The 24,439-nt window shown below is 32.0% G+C and overlaps 2 protein-coding genes across 3 annotated transcripts; both read left to right on the top strand.

The window, feature by feature from the left end:
* Window positions 1-10: 10 nt before the first annotated feature.
* On the top strand, window positions 11-14,822 carry LOC127719820 (ciliogenesis and planar polarity effector 2-like). 2 transcript variants are annotated; one of them, XM_052226128.1, is made up of 6 exons: window positions 11-460; window positions 8,153-8,270; window positions 9,346-9,492; window positions 10,265-10,389; window positions 12,186-12,322; window positions 13,559-14,822. In XM_052226128.1, the coding sequence occupies exons 2-6, from the start codon at window positions 8,162-8,164 to the stop codon at window positions 13,779-13,781; spliced, it is 741 nt and encodes a 246-aa protein (XP_052082088.1). In that variant the 5' UTR covers window positions 11-460; window positions 8,153-8,161; the 3' UTR covers window positions 13,782-14,822. The 2 variants fall into 2 exon arrangements, with proteins under 2 accessions (XP_052082088.1, XP_052082089.1); XM_052226129.1 differs by lacking the exon at window positions 11-460 and adding an exon at window positions 617-772.
* Window positions 14,823-22,749: 7,927 nt separating this feature from the next.
* LOC127719815 (type-1 angiotensin II receptor A-like) lies at window positions 22,750-24,182 on the top strand. Its single transcript, XM_052226122.1, has one exon. The coding sequence runs from the start codon at window positions 22,877-22,879 to the stop codon at window positions 23,960-23,962; it is 1,086 nt and encodes a 361-aa protein (XP_052082082.1). The 5' UTR covers window positions 22,750-22,876; the 3' UTR covers window positions 23,963-24,182.
* The last annotated feature ends 257 nt before the right edge of the window (window positions 24,183-24,439 follow it).

Raw genomic sequence — 24,439 nt, 5'->3', positions numbered from 1 at the left:
TTGGAACCGGGAACCAATCAATATACAAGAAGATTGACCGGATAGTGATAGGGTAATGACCGGATTATAGATATAAATGGTCATTACTTTTTTGTTATTTGGTTGTTTTTTTTTTATATTTGGAGACCTTGAGATACTAAACTATTTTATGAAAATCTGAAAAAATGTTTTTAAAATATTTTTGAGCTCCAAATGTTGGCCTGAATGAGTTCATCGACAATTAAAAGTACCAATCCGGTCAATCATCCTGTCATTAGTGTAACACTAGGTTTTAGCATTTTCAATATGTCAGCGTCCATGGTTTCAGTAAAGTTTGAACAATCGAACATTTTTTTAATATGTATAGAAACCACACCGCATTTTCTCCCAGTGCGAATATAAAAATATCAACAAGTACTTTGCTGTTGGCTGGCTAATGTGACGCATTTGAGACTTTTTATTATTGTCTATGAATTTCAAGGTACATTTTTTAAAAGATTGATACACTGGTCGAGGACTAGTCCAAATAATTATGACATTGAGTGGAAACAGGCAAATGTTGTGCAAATTTTTAAAAAGGGAGATAAGCATAATGCAATTAACTATAGACCTGTTTCTTTAACGGCTATATTATGTTGTAAGGTTTTAGAACACGTCTTAACAAGTAACATTAGAAAACATTTAGATTTAAATAATATTTTAAATGATTGCCAACATGGCTTTAGGAGTAAACGTTCCTGTGAAGCACAACTTGTTATCAGCATCCAGGACATAGCCAAATACTTAGCAGAAGGTAATCAAGTTGATGCAATACTTTTAGATTTTTCCAAAGCTTTTGATAAGGTCCCCCATGAAAGGTTAATAACAAAGCTCAATTATTATGGTATACGTGAAAATAACTTACTTTGGATAAAAGATTTTTTGTCAAACAGGCAACAGCAAGTCCTGCTTAACGGTGTTTAATCTTCCAAATTAGCTGTTGACTCTGGTGTTCCTCAGTATTACTGTAGGCCCAACTTTATTTTTGTTATTCATAAACGACCTACCTGAGCATGTCTCCTGTAAGGTTCGTCTTTTTGCTGACGACTGTTTACTTTATGAAACATCAAATAATATAAATGAGGCCATAAGATTCTCAAGCACTCCAAAAAAATCTATCAAGCCTTGAAAATTGGGAATCTGAATGGCAAATGAAATTTAATCCTGAAAAATGCTATGTCATAAATATTTCTAATAAGTCGAAAACTAATTTATTTCAATATAAATTACATAACCATGTACTTGAATCTGTTAAAGACAGCAAGTATCTAGGAGTTACGATAAGCAATGATCTTGATTGGGGGCCCCATATTAATAATATAACTTCAAAGGCAAATAAAACACTAGGATTTTTACGTAGAAACATGAAAAATTGTACACGTAAGGTTAAAAACCTTACGTACACATCACTTGTGCGTCCGACCGTCGAGTACTCCTCACCAGTTTGGGATCCGTACAAACAAAGCCAAATAAACCAAATTGAGCAGATACAGCATAAGGCAGCAAGATATGTTTTTAATGACTATAACGATAGATCACCAGGTGCTGTCACTGGTATGTTAAACAAACTAAAATGGGAAAACTTGCAATCCCGTAGAACAAAAGCTAAGCTTGTCTTGATTTATAAGATTAATGGGGGGTTGGTCGAAGTCACTAATGACGTCCTGACACAATCTGATAGGCGAACTAGAGGCCTACATAAATTTCGACATATATATACAAATAAAGACTTTTTTAAATCATCTTTTTTCCCAAGTACTATTGCTGTCTGGAACGATCTCCCAGAAACAATTTGCATGTCACCCTCCCTAGAATCCTTCAAAGGTGGTATCTCCACCTTAACATTTGGAGGTTTTAGTCTGGCTAATTAATTAGTGTATTTAAGCCACTGTACATAATGTGAATATGTTTAACATAAAGCTACAACTAATGTTATTTTAAATTGTAATTGAACTGTGGCAAATATTTTTATCTTATAACAAAATTTTCGACATCCATTTGCATGTACATAGCGCCACAGTTCCGGGATATTCCACACTCCGGCACCGGAGTCTTTCCCGTACCAGGAAGAAGAAGAAGACATCTTGAAAGGCTATTATATTTTTTTCTTTGACGCCTTACATCGCAGGAAGGCGTCAAAGCAAAAATTTAAAATAGCCTTCCAAGATGTCATAATTATTTGGACTAGTCGAGGACTAGCTGCGGAGCGAATTGTCAAAAAATATCATAAGGACCCAAGAGCCACGGTTTTGGAATTAGTCGAGGACCAATTACCGTCATCTGCCATCTTATTTAACAGGTTGGGAACAACCCATCAAATGAGGGATAACTCCAAAATGTAATAACTATCCCTTTTATGAGGTGTAGAATAGACGTACAGTACAACCTGTGACTTCCTCTTAATTATGTCCACCCTCTTGTATGGTCACCATCGAATGGTGGCCATTTATTGGGGTATTCAATCTTGAGATGCTGGCCATTTATTGGGGTCATAAAACATAGGTTGATGTTTTATCTAATTATGTTACCTGTTGAAATCAATCAGCATTGAAGTTTTCAGCTTGTATGTTTCATTAAAATTTACCTGTACAGGTAGCTCAGGTTTCTTATCAAATTGACATTTCACCTTTTCTTGAAAATGAAGAATAGAATGTTGCTTTAGTCTTTGTTAATTAAACTTAATTCATATCATTTGTTGATTTTTCTGTCTAAATTTACATTTTTTCTTTTTTTTCCTAATGTTTTTCTTTTTTAATTTTTTCATGTTATTTTTTATTTTTTATTTGTTTTTTTGCTTCTTATTCTTTTAATTTCTTCTTGCAAAGAATCTTGAGTAAAAATGACAAAAATTCAAAGATAAGTTATTGACTAGCATTTGAAAACAAAACAGAGAATCCTTTAAATTATTATTTTTTTCAATACTGCCATGACGTTCATAGGATATATCGGCCATACCTAGAAAAGATGTATCAGCCATGGGACAACATCATCCATACTTTGTGAAGATGCGTCGTCCATGGGTTTTTTTTTCTTCGAAAATTAATTTTATTAATAAAGTATTGTGAAAGTATTGTGATATATACATGTAGATGGTTATTATAACTTGTAAATGTATTTTGTATTCTGTTAAAAAGCTGTAAATCAATTTTCGAAGTCATAGTAGGGATGAATTATCAAAAACATTACCATAAAACCAGCCTTCTATGAGTCTACTTGTCTTTAGCAGATGTTCAGAAGTAAAAATAAATATATAGTCTAGATCTATACTGACTATTTCAAATCAGCAAACTTGTACATTTAACAAAATATACTATAGAATCATATTTATGTTATAACTATAAAAAAATAGTTGTTGTATTATTATATTTTATGTTATAACCACAATGGAATAAATACTTAAAGTATGGATGATATGTTCTATGGACGATATGGCGGTATGGACGGCACATCCTATGGACGTCTTGGAAGTATGGCCGTTGCGTCTCGAAAGCGTATTTACACTTGTATGCAAATTTGTCCGCCATTACTTAAAATCACACAAGTTCCAGTAAAATTTGACATCACAATTTAAAAAATGTGACGTCATAATTAAAAAGTGGGTGTTGCTTGACGTCAAAAGGTTATTCAGAGCAGATCTAAGGTCATTCGGAGACAAACTTCAGCTAAATACCATTCTAAATACATTCCAACATACCCAGAATCTTCAATTAGTTGATCAAGAACTTTAAGATTGTCACTAAGATTGTCCTATGTTTTGGGGGTAAAGACTTTTTGCACAATCTGCATGTCAGTCAGGGGTACTACTTGTACAAGTAATTTTTATTTACTTGAAGAAGTGATATTAATATACTTATATAAGTAAATTTGTAGGATACTTATACAAGTGTATTTTATTTACTTGTATAGGTAAAAAAAAAATTGGCTTAGTTATGTCCCTTAGACATTCAGATTTTTATATTAAGTTTTACCCTTGTCCGTCTGTACGTACTTAGTAACGTACATACGAACGTACAGCCCAAAATTGGTTTCCATTCTCTAACTTGAGTTTGCCTTAACCAAATGTTATGAAACTTATACACAATGCTTATTACCACAAAACACAGATCAACTTTAACTGTTCTAGAGTTATGCCCCTTTATAAATGGAAAAATTGCAAAATTTTTAGTTTCTGTTCTCTAACTTAAGTTTACCTCAATCAAATGTAATGAAACTTATACTTGCTTATTACCACAAAACACAGATCAAGTGTGAATTTTGGTGGCGTCACTTTAACTGTTCTAGAGTTATGCCCCTTTATAAATGTAAAAATTGCAAAATTTTAATTTCCGTTCTCTAACTTAAGTTTGTCTCAACCAAATGTCATGAAACTTATACACAATGCTTATTACCACAAAACACAGATCAAGTTTGAATTTTGGTGGTGTCACTTTTACCGTTCTAGAGTTATTTTACTTATACAAGTTAAAAAGTCATCCTATCTTCTTTTCTTGAATTCTTAGGACTTCTTTGCTCTAATAGAATTTTAAATTGTCTGTCCTTTGCAGATGTCTTCACTAATCATTTAAGTGTAATTTCATGGACAATGAAAATCTCATTTGTCTGTTATCTTCAGAACACTGCTCATTTACAAGCCCCCAAGGAGCAATTTTTGAAGGCCTTGCACAAATACATAAGATCTTTGCGCAATCAGTTTCTTTGTTGAATTAATGAGATGAAACATTGAACTCTAATAAAAAATTATGAGCTAACCTGGGAAAAGTCATTAAAGGCATGTTTTTACATCTCAAAACTTGAGAATTTTTGTGGGATTGTAAAAATTTTTTACTTATACAAGTGACTTTTTGAGAAAATTAAGGGGAGATTATTCAAACATTATAATTAACTTATACAAGTATATTTTTTTTGAATTCTTCAAGTAAATAAAGATTACTTGTACTAGAAGTACCCCTGACTGCATGTGGCAATTGTTTATTTACATTTTCTACATTCACACATGATCATATTAAAAACTCTTTTTGATTGGATGCAGCCAGTTACAACTGCGACCAATGGAAATCTCTACATAGTGGATCCGAAATTCTATCTTAATCCGCCATGGGTGGAGAGGAGGGGACTAGATCGTAATCCTTGGCTAGTGAAGGTGTATTTTTATATACATATGTACATTCATGGCCCTACAATCTGTATATACCTGTTTGTTGGCTTTGCAAAAGGTCATGTTTTTCTCCTACTGTTAATGACATCTTTACACTGAATCCATTAAATGGTGAATGTGTACTGATTGATATTTAAGTCTTAGATGCATGATTTTTTTATTTCATTGTTATTGGCTTTTAACTTGTTGTCAGTAACTGCGAGTACTCTCAGATCTGTACTTTCAAAAAAATATAGAGTGTCTTTTTTGTTGTTGGGATGTATAAATACCCTGCCATGTCCAGTCTATGTTTTTATAAGCCCATTTACTGGATGTATGTTACCATGTAATATGGTCTACTATTGTCCTTTCGTCCTTCGTGAACATGTCAGACAATAACTCAAAAACACTTTAACCAATTTTTATGAAATTGTTTATATCTATTGACGTGAGCTCCCTTTCTATTTTAATAAATTTTAGATTTATGTTTCCGAGTGATGGGATTTTATTCATAAAAAAGGGTGGATTTCCAGTTTTCGGACAATAACTGAAAAATGCTTGCAGCAGTTTTTATGACACTTTGGTATCTGGTTTATATCTATTAAAATAAGCTCCATTTTGTTTTTTTTTAAGTTTCTGATATGACATTGAGGAGTTTTTGAACTTTATTCATTGAAAAAGCGACAGGCGTATCATGCCCTCACGTTAAGCTCTTTTCAACTGGTTTTTATAGTTTGTTTTTATGACAACTTGTACTGTTACACCAAAGATACATGTACAAATGTACATATAGATATAGATCTTGACATGCTGATCATTCTTACTATGTCTGTTTTGCTACAACTTCTTTAACTATTAAGATATATAAGCCAAAAACTACAGTATTTCCTCATTGTTTTATTTTTAGCATTGTACAGTCATCATGGTCATGGGAACAGAAATAAGTGATTTTAAATCACTCATTTAAGTAGCAAATTAGAAATTCTGTGATTTTGTAGTTTTATCAAAATTTTAAACATACATGTTTAGTTTATATCTGATTATTAGTCATGTCAGTAAAATAATAAAAAAAATGGATCTTTTACTTCTTTTATGTAGCAAGGTTTATTTATGCCTTTGATGCAATCATTCATCTGTAATTCTAATTTTGTTGATATAAATGCTATAATGAAGGCTTTATATATTTTCATACATCTAACAACAAAATTATTATATTTAAATTTACCTGTGTACGGTACACCATTTTGTCCCAGGTTAGAGTTGTCTTTTTGACATTGTCTTTTTTATTAATTGTATTTATAATGTGACATAGATCAGATTTATTTGTTTAGTGTATGTTTACTTTGTTTTTGTTTATACGTCTTTTTGGTCCTGTTAAGCCATTTCAATTGATATTTTATAGTGTGTCTTTTAATGTTGTAATGTTACACTACTGTTTCAGGTTAGGGTGAAGGTTGGCACCTGTTAAAATGTTCAAACCTGCTGCATTTGTATGCACCTGTCCTAAGTCAGGAGCCTGTTATTCAATGGTTGTCGTTTGTTGATGTGGTTCATAAGTGTTTCTCGTTTTTTATATAGATTAGACTGTTAGTTTTCCTGTTTGAATTGATTTACACTAGTCATTTTGGGGCCCTTTATAGCTTGCTGATTGGTGTGAGCCAAGGCTCCGTGTTGAAGGCTGTACTTTGACCTATAATTGTTTTCTTTTTACACATTGTGACTTGGAAGAAGAGTTGTCTCATTGGCACTCATACCACATCCATTTTTTTGACATCTTCTTATTTCTATTTACATAATGAACTAATACTTTCTTAACAGAACTGGAAGTATTTTCTTGTAAAATTCAAGGTTTCAGCTTACAGATTATGTAATAAAATTTTACTGTCACGCCCACAATTTGACTGTACGTGGGTGTTGAAAATAGTGGGGTAATTAAAAAAAACGATACTTAAAGAAGTGATTTTTTGGAAGAAAAATAGAGGTATGATACTAAAACAAGTGATTTTCATGTCATTATCCCAGATTCAGTACAGGGTCATCACCTGACATTACTGGTCATCCTATAAACACGCTTTTGGTTCTTATAATTTTAGCATCGTAATTACTTCCAGGATCATTAATATTATACATTTAAAGGTAAATCACTTTGTCTCTTTATACTCTTTAAGTCACAAATATATAGGTAAAACTATACAAGTTTTGTCATTTTTTGTAGAACATTATATTTTTGCTATCTTATATAGATATGTAAAGTGTAGGTGAATATATTCATTATACATGTATTAAAAAAAAAACAGCATTACAGCTCAATGTTTGCATATACTTTTTTTTTATTATACCCCACGCAACGAGTTGCGGAGGGTATAATGTTTTTGACCCGTCCGTCCGTCTGTCTGTCCATCAGTCCGTCAGTACTGTTTCTTGTCATCGCAACTCCTCTCAAACCACAACAGAATTTCATGAAACCTTTCTAGATAGTAAGGACATACTATGCAGATGTGCATATCGACAGGAAATTACAATTCAATTTTTTTTCTAGGAGTTATGCCCCTTTGAACTTATTTGCTTCAATATACTACTGCAACAGTTTGTCATCGCAACTCCTCTGAAACCACACAACAGAATTTCATAAAACCTTTCTAGATAATAAGGACATCCTATGCAGATGTGCATATCGACAGGAAATTACAATTCAATTTTTTTTCTAGGAGTTATGCCCCTTTGAACTTATTTGCTTCAATATACTACTGCAACAGTTTGTCATCGCAACTCCTCCGAAACCACACAACAGAATTTCATGAAACCTTTCTAGATAATAAGGACATACTACGTAGATGTGCATATCGACAGGAAATTATGATTCAATTTTTTTTTCTTACTGTTATTTTATTTCTCCAGTGACAATGTGGGGATGTGGGGTATGTGAGCGCGCTCACTAAGGTTCTTTAATTTTATTTAAAAAATTATTATAGGATTTTATTGTTTTATCTTTATTTTTAGGAATAAATAATGCTGTCTCCAGGAACATATCTAAATCATGAATGGTATCGGTCACAAGAAGGAAGGGAAATAATCTCATCATTACTTCAGAAGAACTTGGTCACTAGGAAAACTTTTGGTAAGATGAAGTTAACTTCTCACAAAAAAAAAAAATTAAAATAAAAATAAATTTTTTTATTTGGTTCAATTTGACCAAAAAGAACAAACCAATAGCCATATATAGAATATCCTTGTTTGGTTAGTCTAAGTAGCCATAAATGAGACTGCATTGAAGTTCTGCCAAAAAAAATCAAGCATTACACAAGTTTATATCTCTCTGCACTGTTTTATGACGTTGCTGTAAGAGGATCTTGATGGGGGGTCCTTCATTTATGTATTCTTTAATTTTTTTAGACCATTTTTCTCTATTCTTTATATTTTAGCACCTCATTATTCTCTATTCTTTATTTTTTTGGTCACTTTTTCTCCATTCTTTAAATTTTTTGCCCATTATTCTCTATTCTGTAAACCTCCATCCACACCCTCCTGTATGATATCTCAAAGTGTTTTGTAATTTTTTCTTTAGATTGAAGAAGTCTGATGGCCTACTATTAAAAGCATATATGTTATTCAAAGTCAATCATAATATGGTATCTGAGTGACCAATGTTTTGTTGACATCTTAACTCTTAAGGTTTTTGTTTGATAAATACTAGAGGATACTTTGTGACTTTTTTTTCAGGCCAAGGATATGAAAAAGTGCCTTAGCAAACCTTCTCTTATTCTGGTAAAAATCCAGACATTTTAATGAAAATTTGATAGCATATAAACTGTACAAATAGTAGTTTTATTTGTTATTTTTCTTTCACAAAAAAATATAACTACCGATAAACATAATAGATTTATCTGTTCATTTAATACTTGTCTGGCTGATTAAAAAGCCTGTAAATTTTTAATGTACCATTTCATTTGGAATATCCTTTCTTTCTGCAACGAGAAAATGCTAATGTGATATGAATATGAACTCTGCTTTGTACCTCATAGATATGCCCCCTTGAACAACTGTTAACTCTTACCATGAGTTTTTGTAATATCTACATGTTTTATAGTGATCTGATACAATTTTTCTCAATTCTTACATCATATACATGTTATTTGACAAATCAATATTATTATAATCAATAATTACTATTACCTGTACATTTATTTTTACAGGTCTCCTAGAAAAACCCAATGTTCCTACACAAGTTGAGGAAGTGATATACAAAATATTTCTGGTCGGTAAGAGTGGTGTAGGAAAAACTAGTACTATTGCAAAATTATCAGGGAACCAGATTCCTACCAGTCATAGTGAGACCGCAGGTATAATGTTGTCATGACAATAACAGTTAAAATGAACATAAGAAAATTTGTTTTGGATCTTAAAGTGCATTATAGAACCATTTTTGCATAAAATATGTGATCAACAATCATAAATATTATAAAGTTTGCCAGAGGATGCAGTTTTTATGAAAAAATTCTAGATCAGACACAGTTAAAGATTTTATTTAGATAAGTATTAAAGAAAGGAAAGCTTAATAGCTTAATACTGAAATATGGGAAATATTTAGTTGTAACTCAGGAATTATTCCTTCAGTTTTATGTTGACTGTACATGTGTATAATGGAGTCTACATGTAGGAATTACTATTGCAAACATCAACCACTTAACAATTGCCATCACTCTCAGTTAACATTAGACTACTCCACAGAATACAAACTCTTCTTCAGGAATTGAAAACCCCTATATTATAGCATTTTACATGAATATTGAGTAGATTTTTATATTTAAAGAGCTTGCAGGTTCATGAAATAACTCTTTTTTTTTTGTATAGGAAAGTTTGAAAATCTGTATAAAACATATTTTTGCCACTCTCGACTTACTATTTTGAAGCTTTATTCGCAGAAGTGTAATATGCCTTTAATGGTACATTGTATATTATTGCTCACTAGTTTTTCTTACTTTCTGTTAGAAGTACAATGGGTATACCATAGTCAGACAGTGGTTTTCATTGTTTTTAAACCCTGATGCATGTGTCAAACTATTTTTTTCTGATTCTTAAGACTAAGAACTAATAAATACATTGTCATTGAAGGAATACAGACAACAACTATTTACTGGCCAGGAAAAATACAGCAATTCAACAAAGTGATAATGTTCAAGCTACAATTATGGGATGCAGGTGAAGGGGCATTGAAAAAGTTTGACCATATTCAGCCGGTAAGGCGTTTGCCTAATTAATTCAGAAAATTTATTTTCAATGTCTTCTATTTACTTCTTGATCATTATACCTCACCTGGCATAATGGATACAATATTAATTTAAATGGTACAGGATGTTAAAAAAAACCTTTTTTTTTTAAAGGGCTGGGGCATATTGGTTTACCTCTGTCGGTCCATCTGTCAATGTGTCCACCCCCCACCCCTCAGTCACATGAAATGACACTATTTTCTCAGGCACTGCAAATCAGTGTTTCTTGAAATTTTGCAGCAAGTGATAGGTTTACACATTCATTGCTCATCAACTTCCTGTTTTTTAATGAATACATTTTTTGAACATATATTTTTGAACACATAATGCTATGGCCATGTAATTTACAATTAAAATTGCATCTTAAAATTCTGTAAAAATAAAATTAAAAAAAAAAAGGAATTTTGTTGATTATAAGTTGCTGGTACTTTAGGTCAAAACAATTCTCCTTATTTAGGCATTTGAAACTATAGATAAATATTGAAGTTTCATTCCAGAATGTAGAAGAGCTTCATATAAGAAAAAAGGATATTTATATACATTTTGTACAAAAAATTCCTGTTTCTGATGAGACCTATTTTTACTTCACACTAATTTAGATAAATACAACATTTAATCAAATGTTATTTATATTAAACTTTTGTTAAATATTCACAAATTTTCAGAAACATTGTTGATATAGTGACATAATAAGTTATTCCAAATTGAATTCAGGTTTCCTGATGTCAAATTTGCAGTTCAATTGGAAATGATTGGGGGGTAGATGTGTTGAAAACTTAGTTTTTTGTCTCACCTCTACAAAGAAGTGAAGGCAAGAAATAAGAGGTGCTGTTTCCATTTTCATTTTACTATCAAAATTACATACAGGCGAGACATATCTCTGTAACAACAGTTTATGTTAAAAATTATTCTTATGCAAAGATTTAAACAAAAATTGAAACATAGGTGAAATAAGATATTTTTCCTTTTGATTGAAGGTACCAAAGTTTAAAAAGGTTAAAAAAAGGGTATTGACTTACTTTGTTAAAAAATCAAAAATTGAGAAACAATTTTTTTTTTTGCTATGATTTCAACAAAAATTTAGATATTTGTATAATGTGCTATTCCAAATTGATTGTACATGTAAAATATTTGGTAAAGGCTTTGTTTTTCTGTGTAAATATTGAGAAATACTTTTTGTTTAAGAATTTTTACAAAAATTGATGTATAGGTGAAATATGCATTCCAAATTAATCCCTGGTGCCAAATGTTTTAGAAATGTTTTAAATAGAATTTCTATGAAAATCATTATGTAGATATAATTTGCTATTTCAAAATGATAACTGTGTCAAAAAAATATTTGTTGCCTACCACTTACCTAAATACCTATCAAAATAAAAAAGTGCTTAGATATTAACAAAACATTAGATTTATCCTAAATTATCCTACCTGTAAATTAAATCTCTGTGTCAGAGTTTATGAAATTGACCCCCAATGAACATGAATTGCTGTGTATGCATGTATACACAGCATCAGACTCTGTGCCTAACATAAAATGTGCAAGCAGGCCCTTAGTGACATCTCAGTTTTTCTAGTTTTATCTTTTGTTATATTCTTGATAATAGAATTCTTTTGTAATTTTTTAGTAAAATTAACATTTCTTCTTTATGTGAAAAAAAACACAGGTATTTTATTTTTTTGTTTCTGCTTTTGTCTTGCTGGCACCTTAAAAGAAATAAAAATAATGCTTAAAAACTAAACATGTTTTTCTTTTTTTTTCTTTTCAGGCATGTTTAGAAAAGTGTGACTGTACTATGTACCTATTTTCATTTGTTGACAAGAGTAGTTTTGATGACATTCCACAGAACTTTGGAAGATTTAGTGGACCAAAAGATACATCTTGTAAAATCATCATGGGAACAAAGTATCCTTTGTGTAATATACATAAAAAAAGAAAAAAATTCTTATCAGCATAGCATAATAATAGCTGTTATAACAACTGGAATACTTCAAACAGAGAAGAGAAAACACTATATATAAACAGGGATAATAGGACTCACCAAAAAATACCTCACAATACAAAAGTCCACATCAACCAAAGACATCCCTCTCCTACTACAAAAAACGTTGTCTTATTACTTTGTACATCATACAAGAAGATTCAAAGACATCAAAACTATAGTAGGCTGTCACTAAGTTGTGGTATCTTTTATTGTGTCAACTAGTTTTGCCACAGGGGTGCCATCATCACAATAAAAGATACCGCAACTTAGTGATATAGCCTTAGTGTTGTTTGTCTTTGTTTGATGTGTCTATGATGGTATAAACATGTCTCTATGAAAAGTTTTATGCATAATATATTGTTTGAACAAGGTACCAGATAGCTTCAACTGGTCTGAAAAAGTTGTGTAATTTTAGAACTTATCCAGATTGGCATAAATAGCAATAAGGTGTATTGTCCTTGACCTCTTTTCATGGTTCAGTGACTGCTTGAAAAAAAATAGTGAAATACTCACTTATTATGAGTAATATGATAACTATATTTGGTATATGGGTTCCTTGCAATGTCTACATATCAGTCAGGTAGGGTTCACCTGACCTAGACCTCATTTCATGGATCAAGGTTAAAGTTAGGTGGTCAAATCTGTATCTCAGATACCATAAGCATAAGTTCAAATAAATTTGGTGAATGGAATGATTGTAAGGTGTACATGTCCGACTGGCAGGTTAATATGAACTTGACCTCAATTTCATGGTTCATTGGTCAATGTTAAGATTTTGTGCCTTGATCTGTTTCTCAGGTACTATTAGAGATATTTGGTGTATTGGATGATTGTAAGGTGTACATGTCTGTCTGGCATAGTTCATCTGACCCTATCCTCATTTTCATAGAACATTGATAATGTTAAGTTTATGTGTCACTGAACTAATAATAAAACCTTCATATTACAGACTTTCATATGAAAAATTACAAGAATTCTTTTTTCTGTTGAAACTTCAAATTTATTTTTTTAATTGCTATTATCTAAAAACCAATACATGAACCTATCTTAATTTTCCAATAATTTTCATTTATTATAAATGAACTTTGACAAAGATATCATTTATAAAAAGGTTTATATTTTCAATATTAGCAAAAAATATCCTTAACTTATTTAAGATTTGATCAGCATGCACATACAGAAATAACGCAAAGAGACATCAGAGATTTTGAACAAAATTGGAAAATCCCAATCTTGAAAATAAGAAATATTCCCGATAATGATGGTAAAACAGACTTTAATGATGTCGCACAAATATTAAATATTATCTGCGAACATTTATGGTACAGAGATGTACTGTTATCAAATAAAACAGAAGAAGGGAAGATATCATACTGTTAAATAGACACAGGAATTATATCAATTTGTTTAATAGACACAGGAATTATATCAATTTGTTAAATAGACACAGGCATGATATCATATTATTAAATAAATGAAGGGATGATATCATATTGTTAAATAGATGCAGGGATGATATCATATTGTTAAATACATGCAAGGATGATATCATATTGTTAAATAGATACAGGGATGATTTTATATTGTAAATTAGACATTGGGATGATGTCATATTGTTAAATAGATGCAGGGATGATATCATATTTGTGAAATAGATGAAGGGACATGCATGTACAATATCATATAGTTAACAAGACAAAGGGCAGATATCGTATAGTTAACAAGACAAAGGGCAGATATCATATAGATAACAAGACAAAATGCAGATTTCATATTGTTAACTGGAAGAAGGGAAGAAATCCTACTGTTTTGTTAACTATGGTTATACAATTGTAAAAAAATTATAGGTGAAGGTTCTTTTTCAGAAAGTTCGAACTATAGGAAACATTTGTCTAGTGAATGTTTGATATATTTAGAAACTGAAAGAGAAGATGAAATTGGACAAAATAAGATTTATTCCTGAATATTCCTGAATATTCTTGAATTATCCTTGAATATTCTTAAATTATCCTTGAATATTTATGAATAATTCATATTCATGAAAACAGGGTAGCTAGATATTAGAAATAATGTTGTAATGTTTTTTCAGTCTGTACATGTATATGAGGTATACATGTTAGGCCATAAAAAAGACTATGTTTGTTTGCCCTAACCCTACCTACCCAGAAAATAGCTGCCTACTAAAATCTTAAATTGCCCTGATGTGAAATTTTTTTTAATCTTTTTAATCAGATAGTCATGAATACTAAAAAACATCTGACAATTCATCTTCTCTTTGCCGAAAAAAAAAAGAAAATGCCTACCTACCTACCTACCTACTGTCTCTACCTTTGGGTAGGGTTTGGGCAAACCAAAATATTTTTAATATATGCATAAAAACAAAACAATTCTTTGTAAACTATATATATATATATATATATATATATATATATAATGTATGCGTACACCCATTTTGTACATTTATTTAGTATATTTTCTTTTCAGTTTATTTTTTATCAATTGAAAATAATTTGTTAAGAAAAGTAAATTAAAAAAAAAATCCTTTGCTGCTTCTACGATCAAAAGATTATTATTTTTAATCAATGCATAACAGATAATGTTTTCTTTTCTCTTCATTTTAAATTAAGCCAGAGATGTGATGTCAGCCAATTAAAGAATCATGTTTCATTTTTCTAGAATAAATAAATGGTCATCTAAAATAAATGACATAGATTCATTTTGTTGGCTTAATTTATTCAACTTTAATTTGTTGGTTGATTACTTTTTCACAAATGGTATTTTTATCTGCCTTCACTGGGATTTAACATTTAATAATCTATGTCTCTCTTATGTTTTGATGTATTCTCTCCTGTCAGTTTGATTTAGCTTTCAATTTGATTGTAGTATGAAATTTCGATGGAATATATATGATAATGAAGCAAGAGTAATTTGGTACAGCATGCTAAATTTCAATTGTCACCTTAAGTGGGTGGTAAGCTTAAAATTGATGGTCTGACACACTACAATATAATGGCCATGTCAGCTGGTAGACTTGCTAAAGTACTATGGTTTATCACAGAGAAGTGTTGACTTATTTGACCTTATTGTTTCTAACTGCATATCACAACAGGAAAGAAGTCCAAACCGTTTTTGTTTGATAAGGGACTACTGTCTGACTGTTCACAAAAATGTGTACAAAATAACATACAAGTAAAATGTTAAAGCAAAAATCACAACTGAATTGTAAAGTTTCATTGAGTTCTAAGCATGCTGATAGACAACTATGTTGCTATCACTGTTGATACTACAGGCTTTTACACAAAATACATTATCTATTTTTTTAGGCAGTTAAGCTGCTTTATGCGAGCATCCTAACTAGATTTGTGTTCTACCCAATAAATGCTGAAATACGTGCCATTGTTATTATCTAGCTGGCTATTATGTTATTTATAACTATTTGGACATTTTTTTAATACTTTTATTTCTGGAATACAAAAAATATGACCAGAAAAACCTTAAATGATCGTCGAACTACCCAAAACTTTTGAAGTTGCACATAGGAAGTAGTGCTCAATAGAAATCCGTACGTAGTTTATTATCCCCTGTGCTTTTGGCTACGATGTCAAAGAACAATTGTATGAAATATTTCATCGCCGAAAATCGGAACTTTATACAAGTCGTTTATATTTCCCAAATGCGAAAATGCGCAGGAATATTGTTCATGTACAACAAATCTCTATGATAGAGGAAATAAAGTTATATAAGTGGGCGGTAATTTTTAACTTATCTTGCCAAATAAGGTTGTTGTTATTTTATGAATGAAACGAGATCATGAAACAGTAAACTGGTCCGCCGTTCTATCTATAGCTTCGCACCGAAGTGTAGCGATAAGTGAACACAACAGGGGTCCAGTTTAATGAAACAGATGCGGAAATCGACGTTGATGCACATAATAATTTATGAGGTGGCTGAATTTTTTTTATATTTTAATATATAAAGTGATGCGCGTTGTATTGTAAATTATCGTGTACTGACTTTTCCCTCTATGTGAATGGAGGTGTGCCTTGCTTGGCAGAATTACGATCACAGATTACAGAGATGGGATGTTTTAAGTAATGTGGACAACTCGTCCCCGAGACAAGTCGGACCGAATCCACTCAAACCGTCAAAGAAGACAACTTTGACCGTTTGTCAGATTTACTTAGGGTTTCATAGAATATTAGACTAACATGTCTAGCGGAGCCATTAATCTTTTGTTTGTGCATTGGGGTCTATTTAGCGGTATTTGAGGGACATGAAGAAGGGAGGGGTTAACTATAGAACCCTATAGGATTTTATTTTTATACGACCGCAAAAAAATTTTGTGGTCGTATATTGGTATGACGTTGGCGTCGTCGTCGTCGTCGTCGTCTGGCGTCGTCGTCGTCGTCGTCCGGCGTCGTCGTCCGAATACATATTGGTTTTCGCACTCTAACTTTAGTTTAAGTGAATGGATCTTTTTGAAATTTGACCATAAGGTTAAATACCACAAAAGGAAGGTTGGGATTGATTTTGGGGGTTATGGTACCAACAGTTAAGGAATTAGGGGCCAAAAAGGGGCCAAAAATTAGCATTTTCTAGTTTCCAGACAATAACTGTGGAACGGTGTATGGATCTCTCTGAAATTATACTACAAGTTTCCATACCACAAAGGGATGGTTAGGATTTGCTTTGGGGGGTTATGGCTCAAACCGTTTAGGAATTAGGGGCAAAAAAGGGGGAAAAACAAGGTTGTCCTGGTTAATGGACAAATACTTTAGTACAAATCATAATTTAAAGCAGTGTAAGGGAGATAAATCAAATACATCATTGAAATTATCTCCCTTACACTGCTTTTAAATTATGTATAAAGTAATGGTTAATGAACAATAAAGATAATCTAAAACAGTGTAAGGGAGGTAATCCAAATACAACGTTTTGGTTACTTCCCTTACACTGCTTTTAAATTATGTTTAAAGAAATGCATATTTATAAAGGAAGACCAGTAAAAATATCTGCAAATGTTTTCATCTTTTTTTTTTACAAAAAAATCCATATGAAAGATTTGACACTATATTTTTATTAATTCTATTATAAAATAGATTAAGTTAGCACTATGGTAAATTTAAATGGGTAATTATGGTTGCCAACTCCATTGGAAATTTGAATTGAGATTATGACCATATCTTGAGGGAAAGAATTTTTTTGGGGGAAAAAGGGGGGGGGGATAAAAAGAAATTGTGGGGGGCCAATTTTTTCTCATTTCAGATTTCAGAAATTAAAAAGAATTATTCTTCAAATATTATTTTTTTTTCAAATTTCAAATATTGAAAAATTTCAAGAAGTAATCTTTAATTGCACAGTATGGCGCATTAGATTTGTAAAATCTTTGATCACATTTATTTATTTGTTATGCCGAATCTAACAGTGTATTTAGATTTTTAATTTTGGGTCCAGTTTTCAAATTGGTCTACATTAATGTCCAAAGGGTCCAAAATTAAACTTTGTTTGATTTTAGCAAAAATTGAATATATGAGGTTCTTTGATATGCTGAATCTAAACATGTATTTAGATTTTTGATTTTTGGCCCAGTTTTCAAGTTGGTCCAAATTGGGGTCCAAAATTAAACTTTGTTTGATTTCAACAAAAATTGAATATATGGGGTTCTTTGATATGCTGAATCTAACCATGTATTTAGATTTTTTATTTGTGGACATTGTTATCTAATTGGTTCATATTGAGGTCAAAAGGGTCCAAAATTAAACTTTGTTTGATTTCATCTAAAATTGAATTATTGGGGTTCTTTGATATTCCAAATCTAACCGTGTATTTAGGTTTTTAATTTTGGGTCCTGTTTTTTAAATTGGTCTACATTGAGGTCCAAAGGGTCCAAAATTAAACTTAGTTTGATTTTGACAAAAATTGAATTCTTGGGGTTCTTTGATTTGCTGAATCTAAACATGTGTTTAGATTTTTTATTATGGGCCCTGTTTTCAAGTTGGTCCAAGATAGGGTCCAGTATTTAAACTTTGTTTGATTTCAACAAAAATTGAATACATGGGGTTCTTTGATATGCTAAATCTAAACATGTATTTAGATTTTTGATTATGGGCCCAGTTTTCAAGTTGGTCCAAATTGGGGTCCAAAATTAAACTTTGTTTGATTTCAACAAAAATTGAATATATGAGGTTCTTTGATATGCTGAATCTAACCATGTATTTAGATTTTTTATTTGTAGGCCCCGCTATCAAATTGGTTCATATTGAGGTCAAAAGGGTCCAAAATTAAACTTTGTTTGAATTCATCGAAAATTGAATTATTGGGGTTCTTTGATATGCCAAATCTAACCGTATTTTTAATTTGGGTCCCGTTTTTTAAATTGGTCTTCATTGAGGTCCAAAGGGTCCAAAATTAAACTTAGTTTGATTTTAACAAAAATTGAATTCTTGGGGTTCTTTGATATGCTGAATCTAAACATGTGTTTAGATTTTTGATTATGGGCCCAGTTTTCAAGTTGGTCCAAGTTGGGGTCCAAAATTAAACTTTTTTTGATTTCAACAAAAATTGAATATATGGGGTTCTTTGATATGCTGAATCTAACCATGAATTTAGATTTTTTATTTGTGGGCCCCGCTATCAAATTGCTTCATATTGAGGTCAAAAGGGTCCAAAATTAAACTTTGTTTGATTTCATCAAAAATTGAATTATTGGGGTTCTTTGATATTCCAAATCTAAACGTGTATTTAGATTTTTAATTTTAAGTCCCGTTTTTTAAATTGGTCTACATTAAGGTCCAAAGGGTCCAAAATTAAACTTAGTTTGATTTTAGCAAAAATTGAATTCTTGGGGTTCTTTGATATGCTGAATCTAAACATGTGTTTAGATTTTTGATTATGGGCCCAGTTTTCAAGTTTGTCCAAGTTGGGGTCCAAAATTAAACTTTGTTTGATTTTAACAAAAATTGAATATATGGGGTTCTTTGATATGCTGAATCTAACCATGTATTTTGATTTTGGACATTGGACCATAATAGGTAAATTAAAAAAATTCAAGTTCTTAGACCACATTCTTTCTGTGTCAGAAACCTATGCTGTGTCAAATATTTAATAACAATCCAAATGCAGAGCTGTATCAAGCTTGAATGTTGTGTCCATACTTGCCCCAACTGTTCAGGGTTCAACCTCTGCAGTCGTATCAAGCTGCGCCCCAGCGAAGCATTTTATTTTTAAATTTTCAAATGACTATTTCTCGAAAACAGTAAGTGATAGACACATGCAGTCTTCAGTAATGAGAACAGGACAATACAAAAAATCAACCAAAATATAGGGTGATTCCGTGGGGGTCATCCCCACCCCCTTTAATTTGAAAATGTACTTTTATCTTGTAAACCGTCGCGATCCCCACCCCTAAACAATATATATACTTGTATGGGACAATAAAAGAAATCAAATGAAAATAATTTGGGGGAGTCCCCGGTGTCGTCCCACCCCCTCCTGTTTGAGAACTTGGAAATGGTCGAGACCCCCACCCCTAAACCATACATATTCATGTATGGGACAAAAAAACAAATCAAATGAAATATAGGGGGAGTCCCTGGGGTCACCCCATCCCTCTTGTTTGAGAACTTGTAAACGGTCGAGATCCCCACCCCTAAACCATATATTCATGTATGGGACAATTTAACAAATCAAATGAAATATATGGGGAGTCCCTGGGGTCACCCCAACCCCTCCTGTTTGAGAACTTGGAAATGGTTGAGATCCCCACCCTAAACCATATACATTCATGTATGGGACAATAAAACAAATCAAATGAAATATAGGCGGAGTCCCTGGGGACACCCCAGCCCCTCCTGTTTGAGAACTTGTAAACAGTCAAGATCCCCACCCCTTAACCATATATATTCATGTATGGGACAATATAACAAATCAAATGAAATATATGGGGAGTTCCTCGGGTCACCCCACCCCCTCCTGATTGAGAACTTGGAAATGGTCGAGATTCCCACCCCTAAACCATATATATTCATGTATGAGACAATAAAACAAATCAAATGAAACATAGGGAGAGTCCCTGTGGTCACCGAGATACACACAGCTAAACCATATTTATTCCTGTTCATCATTTCAAAAAAATTTGAATGACATACAGGGTCAATCTCCTAGGTGTCACATATGCATATCACTTTACTAGACCAAACCAATATGAACTGGACTTATGCCCAATGTCAGGAGACCATGGAAATGACGAATAATGGGGCTTTGTTTTGGAGACTTCCTGTTACAATTATTTCTTGTTTATTATAAAAAAAAATTTGATGCAAAAAATGAGTCTAGGTTAATTGAATTTACTTTAATTATTTATTAAATTATTTCTTGGTTATAATAATTTTCATGTATGGCTCATTTTAAAGAAAACATATAAATCTTTCAAGCAGTGAATGTTTGACCAACTGTTTTATAATCACCTGTCATTTTATTCCAAACTTGGTATGGAATAACAGCATGCACTTGGGGGTGAAGATGGGGGTCATTTACATTGATATATGAGTTGCTTTTGAAAACCTTGATGAAATATTAATTAATAAAATAAAATAAATGTACAATATACGAATGTTTAATGTTTGTTCTTTCAAATCTTAAAAAAAAAAAATTGAAGCAACACTGCCACAGTTTTCATAATTACGTTTGCCTTGGTTTTTGGTTAACTGCCTACAGCGCTTACAGTGCTTTGATTCTAATATTTAGGTTGCAACAGACAATTAGAAAATTTGTTGAATCAACAATTATTCAATCATCTTTTGAAGCTCATCTGGCAAAAGGCCAATTAAAGTCCAGTATAAACTTTTTGGATCACTTGGCATTTGTTGTGAAGTGTTGTCCCTCCACTGTTCATCTTTGCTTAAATGACACATTGAAATAGTCCCCAGGGGTCATCCCCACACCATGTCATATGAGAATGTTCTTATATCTTGTAAATGATTCAGATCCCGACCCCTAAACAATGATTTCTGCAAGATGAATTGAATGAATAATAGGAAGAGTCCTTAGGGATATATAGTTATTGGGACTTTTTTGGGAGACTTCGTAATAGCATTCTGTTAAAATAATTTTTGCTCTATTTTTGTTCATCAACCAAGATGGCCACCATACCTAAGGATGAAACAAAAAGGTAAAATGCAAGCAATCGTCTAATATCTATAAATTATTGAAGATACTGGCATATTTTGGTATTAATATTGATTCACTCATAGGGTCTTTGCATCGGAAATAAACACATTTATTCTAAAACCAGTTGTTGGCATGACACGGGTTATTTTCTCATATATTTTATAATGTCATTATACTAAACCCTTAACAAGAGGGATTGTGCTTGATTTTCATATGATGAAGACATAATCTTTCAATCAGTTTAATTGAGGTCTGGAGCTGGCATGTTAGTAACTGCTAGTAGTCCTTTGTTAATTTATGTATCATTGTCATTTTGCTTAGTTTCTTTTGTTACCTATTCTGACATCGGAATCGGACTTCTTTTAAACTGAGTTTTACTGTGCGTATTGCTGTGTGTTTGGTTATTCTACATTGGCTAGAGTTATAGGGGGAGGGTTGAGATATCAAAAAAAAAAAATGTTTAACCCCGCCGCATTTTTGCGTCTGTCCCAAGTCAGGAGCCTCTGGCCTTTGTTAGTCTTGTATGTTTTTTAATTTTAGTTCATTTATATGTTTTGGAGTTTGGTGTGACGTCCATTTTCATTGAACTAGTGCTCATTTTTGTTTTGGGGCCAGCTGAAGCCCGCCCCCGGGTGCGGGATTTTCTCGCTGTGTTGAAGACCCATTGGTAGCCTTCGGCGGTTTTCTGCTCTTTGGTCGGGTTGTTGTTTCTTTGACACATTCCCTATTTCCATTCTCAATTTCATTAAATATTATCTTTCGCACTCAAATTGCCCTGCAATAAAGTTCTACAAAAAGACGTCCGATAATATTCGGAAACAGTTGATAATACTTTGTCGGAAAGTGGAATTCATTTAGATAGAATTAACTGAACGCTGTATTGCGTTCAAAATAGCCTCGAAAATAAGAAAATCGTACAAGTAAGCAAGCAATCATTAGAACTAAGTCACAGCGGAATGAATTTCGATCAAATGCTTGTTAATCTTATTAACAGCAGGTTGCTATATTCCCAATTCTAAATGTATCTATTCATAGAGAAAATAATTGCACGAGGAAGCACTTGTTTCATTTAATAAAATATGAATCCCGATTTGATATACGAAGCATAAGATATTAGATTTACACTCTTCATATCCGCTTTTTAATCATTAATTTAAAGTGTTGTTATATAACGAAACATCATTATTTTGACACTCTTAACTGTATTTTATTATATACTTGAATATTTAAACTTTTCTTTATTTGCAAATACCAGTGAATACTAACGACATATATTGCATTTAGTTTTCACCACTAATAACACATGTATGCACATTGGATTTGATGTCAAGCAAACAACTGCATTCCGTGTGCATTTCGAATTAATCATGGCTAATTTAACAATGACAATAAGTGATTTCGAAGATGAAAAATTCAGGAATTTATTGCCACCTATAGTTTTTATCGTGATTACTTTAATAATTGGAGTTCCTGGGAACATCGTAGTTCTGGTTATTTATGGTAAGAAATATGTTAAAAGCGTACACAGAACTATTGTTTGGAATCTAGCAGTGGCGGATCAGATATTCTGTACGATAGGAATACCATTTAACATTGCTCGGATAGTACACTATTATTCATTTGAAGGAGAATGGGCATGTGTTGTGTTTGTTGTTTTGCTGTATTTCCTACTGTTGTATTCAACACACTTATTACTACTTCTATCCATTCACAGATTCCGGAAGATATGCTTCCCGCTGAGAACACAAATAAGTTTGGATAACGTCAACTACTGGGTAATTGCTTGCTTCAGCATTGCACTCATCCTATCTGCACCACATTTTGGCCTCTCTAAATACGAAAAAATAAAAGTTGGATATAACTTAACTGGCTTTAGCTGTGCTATATCACTTTCCAATCCGTCAATTTATTCCACTGCATTCAGTTACGGTTTTCTAGCATTGTTCTTTGTTTACACAATTGTCTTAGTCGTGATATACTCGATTATAGGACGGAAATTATACATACAGCATACGGGACGAATCAAAAAGAAAATCACCAGCTCTACACAGAAGGCTATTTCAAGTAAAATGACCAAAATCGCTTTTGCAATATCTATGGTTTTTGCAGTGAGTTACATTCCACTGTTTATACTTCAGATTACAGAGAAAATGATCGATAAGGACGATCTAAACACTTTCCAGTTTGCAATGTTAAGGATTGGCGAAAGACTTTATCTTGTCAACCACGTTGCAAACCCATTTATATACGGGATATTTGATAACCAATTCAAGAAACATTTTAAAAAACTTATTACGTGCAATTGGCGCCATGACGAAACAAAAAGCAACAATAGAGATTCTACTACTGTAACAGAAGTTCAGCTTGAGCAGTTTATAAATACTAATGTGTAACGGAATAATGTAAGGTATAAATTTGACGATACACCGACGACAGCCAGGGAAACGATACAAAGCGATCCTATATTCTGTCGTCGGTGTCTTCATTGTTGAAGTTAGGTTTGTGGTTAAAGTGTTTTTTTCTAATATCAATAACCTTCACAGATTATTATGAAAGTGAGAAAAGGCTATTTCATGAACAAAAGACAGTATCCAGAATAAAGTTTAAAAAATATTTGTTTTCATTTTCCATGTTTTACTGATAAATAGACTTATTTTTTGGGGCAAATATATATATATATATGTTTTAAATGTTAGGTATATTATTAATGAATGGACTTAGCTTTGCCGTCATAATTACCCTTTTACACTACCAGCAACCATTGCAAGCGAGACAAAGGTTTCTGTTACCCTTTACGATTCTTTTATTATGATATTCAATGATTCTTTGTCCATGAAAGTAAACGCTTTGAGCAATTTCTAGAATATTCA

The sequence above is a fragment of the Mytilus californianus genome, unplaced genomic scaffold (assembly GCF_021869535.1).
Source record: "Mytilus californianus isolate M0D057914Y unplaced genomic scaffold, xbMytCali1.0.p SCAF_11, whole genome shotgun sequence".
NCBI lineage: Eukaryota > Metazoa > Mollusca > Bivalvia > Mytilida > Mytilidae > Mytilus > Mytilus californianus.
This window is presented reverse-complemented; position numbering and strand designations above follow the sequence as displayed.